General features: G+C 35.5%; 1 protein-coding gene across 2 annotated transcripts; it reads right to left on the reverse strand.

Annotated features, from left to right (window-relative positions):
- Nucleotides 1-221: 221 nt before the first annotated feature.
- LOC113873168 lies at nucleotides 222-4,456 on the reverse strand. Of its 2 annotated transcripts, XM_027511183.1 has the most exons (3): nucleotides 3,723-4,456; nucleotides 2,717-2,873; nucleotides 222-2,207 (listed from the first exon to the last, which is right to left on the reverse strand). In XM_027511183.1, the coding sequence occupies exons 2-3, from the start codon at nucleotides 2,865-2,867 to the stop codon at nucleotides 784-786; spliced, it is 1,575 nt and encodes a 524-aa protein (XP_027366984.1). In that variant the 5' UTR covers nucleotides 2,868-2,873; nucleotides 3,723-4,456; the 3' UTR covers nucleotides 222-783. The 2 variants fall into 2 exon arrangements, with proteins under 2 accessions (XP_027366984.1, XP_027366975.1); XM_027511174.1 differs by lacking the exon at nucleotides 3,723-4,456 and having other exon boundaries at nucleotides 277-2,207; nucleotides 2,717-3,045.
- Nucleotides 4,457-5,427: the final 971 nt, after the last annotated feature.

The raw sequence follows: 5,427 nt of genomic DNA on the forward strand, positions 1-5,427 counted from the left end.
AAAACGGAAAAAGAAAACTTTGCAGAAATAGTTTTCAACAAATGTTTAAAACTCCTAATATAATATATTTTAATGTTAATGTTATTCATAGAAAAAAGTCACGTCAGGCCTCGTAATGAGTTATGACGGTTTTGTGAAGGGTTAGTTTATAAAGGTATTACACTTTCACTTATTAAATACATTCTAGTCCAAGCATTTATAAACGAACCAAAATGATCTAAATCAATACCTTTCAAACGTATCAAGCATTATTCAAAGAGATTTATTTACATAAGAATCAATTTGGTGCTCCATTAAAAATAGAAGTAAAACATTTATAAATACGAATTATATGAACATGTACATTTAAACTTTAATAAAAGAAAAAGATTCATCCATAGCAGTTCCCCTAGGTTCCAACTAAATGAGTGAAAGCAAACTGGAGCAGTAAGAATTTTCATTAAAGATTAAAATAATGCCAAATTACATCATAAAACCGGAACTCTTGCATGAGTGATGGTTTTTTTTTCCCACCAACGATTTCCTGCCTCCAACCTTATATTATCCCACCCCAAAGTGGAAACTTATCATAAAATTAAGGAATAAGAAATTTTACGGTTCCAAAAGGACTTGGGATGAATATATGGGACATAACTCGAAGACCAAATCACCTTCCAAAACACTATTTTACAATGAAGGCTACTTCTTGACTCTTATGTCAATATACAAAAGAAAAGTCCAACTCTCATCACCCTTAGCCAAGAACGCTAAGTGAGATTCACTTAAATAAAATGCCTGGGATGCTCAAGCTCTTCTCATGTCTTGCCTTCGTCCATCTCCAAAAACCTCTTCTATCATGTTGCATGTAGGTAAGAAGTCAATCTTATTCTTAGAGCAAGATACAAAGCCAGAATCCCACACTTTTGCATCACAAGGCTCTAAAACATATGCTTGGCTATAACCATTGCTTACCCCGTTGTAGTTTCCACACCAATGATCACCATTCTCACTCTTCACCTTGGTCTCCTGTGAGGCAACTCCCATGTCAGATGATGCGCATGAATCATCTTTAACTTTTTCATCACATGAATCCTGCCAAACAGGTTGATCCTGGGGAGCAATTAGAGGAGGGGAACCACTAGAGTGATGCATATCTACAGGGTCATATTTGGAATCATCATCATCCGTGTTCCTCTCAGTAAAATCCACTGTTTCATTAACTGCACAAGTTTCGTCTGCAGCATATTCATCATAGTCTTGCATATCATTATCATGGAAATTAGTAATACAAGGCTCATCTTGACATGCAGGGGACTCAGCAACAGAGTCCTCATCTTCCTCTCGAGTTGCAATTTCATTGCTATCACTGCCCTGCCATTCATCATTATCGCTGTCAATGCTTAATAAGTCATTCCTGTTCTGCTCTGCCCGCTTTCGAAGCATGAATACATTAAAGTAGTAACTCACTATTTCCTTTTTGGTTCGGGAAGGAAAAACAATGGAAAGATAATTCCAGAAGTTCTTATCAAGGGATGCTGGATTATTGAAAACAACCTCGTGAAATAGTTGTTCATCTTCTGCACTCCATTTTTCTGCCACTTGTTCTCCCATGTTAGCAAACCCCAATTCAGTGAATTTCTCGTGGCCAAAAGTTTTTATAAGCTTTTCTCTTTCTTCTGCAATATGCTGCCTGACACATCTCATGGATCCCCCATCTTCACAGCTACAATCAGTTCTTCCCTTTCCAACTTCATCATCATCACTAGACAATGCCATCTGAGGCATGGGGATTATACAGGTCCCCATCAGTCTTTTCTCTGCTTCATCCCTGTCCCCAACAGTAGAGTCGGAATCCAAAACAGCATCAGAGGCATTGGGTCCACTAGTGGACCCAGAAAAATCCCATGCTGGGACGTCAGCTTGATGATCCGCTCCAACAGATACAAGTTTGCGAGGAGGGTGTTCAAGGAGTATGGAATAGATGTCCTCATAGCGAGTTAAAGTCCTTACTGGTCGCTCTGGACTAAAATACTCCGGAAAAAGGGCAAGATGTAAAGGTGGTTCAGATCGAAGATCTTCTTCAGTTAGACTGGTGGCCCAAGAAGAAGCAAAAATATCTACTAGAGGAAAGTTTGTTTCAGAGTCTTCAGCCCCTCTAGGAAGTTCACCAGAACTTTCACCTCCAAGCTTCTCATTACCTTCACCACTACCTTGTGTACATCCACCCTCTACAAATTATAATGTACACTATATCAAAATACATTCTGTGTAATGTTAAATAAAATCTTAAAAGCATCAAACAATATCAAGTAGTCCCTTCAATTTGCCCATCTCCAGGTAAGCCCCACAATCTGATGTCAGAAAATGCCTCATGATATATTATCTTCAGATGTACTTTTTATGTTCAAGCAGTAATCAATGAATGATACCAATTTTTTAACAGACAAATGACAAAAGGCCAAGCCACTATTTAACGCCTAATAGGCAATATAATGGAATAACCTAAAATGAGGGGGAAACGAGGATATGAAAAAAGAGAGTCAAATAACTCCAAAGCACAAAACATAGAGTTAAAATTGGTTGACTAATAAAGCAGTGATGAACCACAGTGACTGTCTTGAAAGTTTTTTTTTAAAGTTTAATTAACTACAAACTTGAAACTCGTTGAAATTATATTTTCATTTCAAATGGCACAGTTGATGCTCAAGCATGGAGGGATCACCTACTAAACACCCACCTGAAGTTTTAGGCACATGAGTATGGCAATCATCATCAGGAAAAACAGTTTCTGATAATGAAGCAAGCTGATTGCTGGGTTCTGCATGTTTTGGATATTTGAAGGACACCTCAAGTATTTCCTCAGTATCAAAAGGACGCTTCTGCACCATGATTACCTGCAGGACAGGATCCAATAAAGAATAAGAACCACCTCGAAACGTCACAGTAATTATTCCGGTATTCATGCATCAAAACAACCAAAAGGAAGGTTCAACACAATTTAGAGGTAAAACATTTTGGGATATAATGTAACATTTGTCTGCTTACTGTCAAGACATCACTACATTTTTTTATCAAGAAAGTCTAGGATAAATACTAGACAATTGATCCCACAATTCAAAATCAAGTACAACATTACAACTAATACTCAATGCTCAATATAGGAAATTTGGAAATCATTAAGCTCCAATAACTGATATTGGTTTGCAAACCTTTCGAACACTTGATTCAAAGACAGACGCTTCAATATTTATTCAGCATTTGATATTAAAAAAAACCAATCACCTGGCAATAATAAAAACTGATGCCAAACAAATTCACTTGAGCTTATTAAAGAACTCTTTTTCATAAAAATATGTCAATGTTCTACTTAGCAAGAAAGCAACATCAAACAACAACCCTTTAAAGTAAGATAAAATATTCTACAACAGCCACATTGCAATAGTAGTTAGCATGAACAAGAGTTGACCCCACGTCCTGAATAAGAATATCTTCTATCCAAATCACTGTAACTGTAGCATTTTAACATTAATATTATAACATAAAAAGGCAAGTGGGCCCAACCACAGAGGCAACATTAGCAAAATACAACATTTAGGGACAATTTAGTAAATTGACATTAGTTACACTAAAAAGCAGACGCTAACATCACTGCCAAAACTGACCAGAAAATTAAAATAAATTACCGTAAAATGAATTGCAAGAAATAACTGTCAACAACAATAATAATAACCCATGAATTGTACCTTAAATTAAACAAGTCACCGTCAAATTTTATGGAGAAATGCTGAATCGGACTATTAATAACGCTAATTGGAAGTAATCAAACGGAATGATCCTAATTGCTCCAGGAATTGAAATTTCCCCTAAGAAATTCAAGAAAACAAGAAAAACCCCAATTTCAGGAAACCCTAGACCTAGATCTTTCCGAAACCAACGAGAACAATGGACAATTATTACGATTCGCACAGCAACGAATTACTGGACGCGAGATCTAATAACCGAAACAAGGATTTGAAGGATCGAACCGAAATCAAACTCGGGTTGAGAATAATTTACACAAAATCGTAGAAAAAGGAACGCAACGAAGAAGACCCAGAACCCAAATCAAATAAAAAAATTTCCCTTCCTCAGATCCCGTTTGGGGAAAAACAGATCAAGAATATTCCGCGACGGAAACCCTAAAAACGAATCCCGTACACCGACAGGGCAAAAATTGGGATCGATCGATGCAGAAAATCAAGAACTAAAGCAAGGTCGAATCGATTGAAGTGGTGGCGGCAAAATTGGGGTCGAATCGAGGGAGAAAGGAAAAGAAATCGAGATCGGAAAACGCGGCTAAAGACGAAAAGGGGAAAAAGCTAGGGTTAGGTCTTTTTTTTTTTGGTTGGTGCGGGAAAGGAATAAAATGAAGAAACGACACCGTATGGTTGTATGTGAATTACGCGAAATGCCCCTCGTGTTTGTGTTGGGTGTGTGTGAGGGGAAGCATGCGATGCGAGTGCGGTATATATGGGACAGTGTGGGAACGAGCTTGAGGGTAGATTCCGAATCATCATTGTCATTGCTGAAGGGTCTTCTGACACGTGGCATTCTCTTAAGGGATAATTTTGTGTTTTCTTTTCTGACTTTCCCTTTTATGGGCCAACGTGATTTTTGTGAGTGGGGGAATCTGGGGACAATAATCTCAGGCCTTTTTATTTTTTATTTCTTTTTCTTTTTTTTCTCTGTTGTAAGAATTTCTTGTCATTGCTCCATATTCACTCTTCTTTTTTTTTCTTATTGTCTCTTTTGTAAACGTCAGTAATACACTTTTTCCCACCTCTTTAATGTTACTTTATCACTAACAAAATATTATCCCCTTTTTTTATTTTCTGATTTTACTTCAATTCTTTTTACTAATAATAATCTGTTATAGAGAGTTTATTGTTAATGTTTTTCACTCTCTCTGTAATGTAAGTATGTGTTTAGATTCTTTTCCTCTTTACAAACTAACATATATTTAGATTAAAATTTATAAAATAGATATTGTGATTTAATTGTTTTATTGTTGAGATAGGTGTGAAATAGGATATGATGATTCAAGTCCCAGGCCAAACTTCACTCTAAGCCCTTCAACGATAAAGTTAGATTACGTTGACTAAAAATCTTGTGAGTACATATATTCTAAATACATTATTAACTTATATTATAAATGATATAAGAGAGAGAATTAATCCTTTCATAAATTAGTTTCTATTTTTATGAAATTTATTTTTAGAAGTTATTATCATTTTCATTAAGTCGTGTATATTTTTTTTTATTAAGTATTTATTTTCATTTATAATTTTAAGTTCTTTCATCTATTTAAAAAAATATTTTAATTTTAATCTATTCAATTTTTTTTTACCTCTACATACAAATTATCATATTGTTGAAAAAGTATTATCAAAGTTATTAACGTGATTCAAG

This window comes from Abrus precatorius, unplaced genomic scaffold (genome assembly GCF_003935025.1).
Source record: "Abrus precatorius isolate BTA unplaced genomic scaffold, Abrus_2018 Scaffold10, whole genome shotgun sequence".
Lineage (NCBI taxonomy): Eukaryota > Viridiplantae > Streptophyta > Magnoliopsida > Fabales > Fabaceae > Abrus > Abrus precatorius.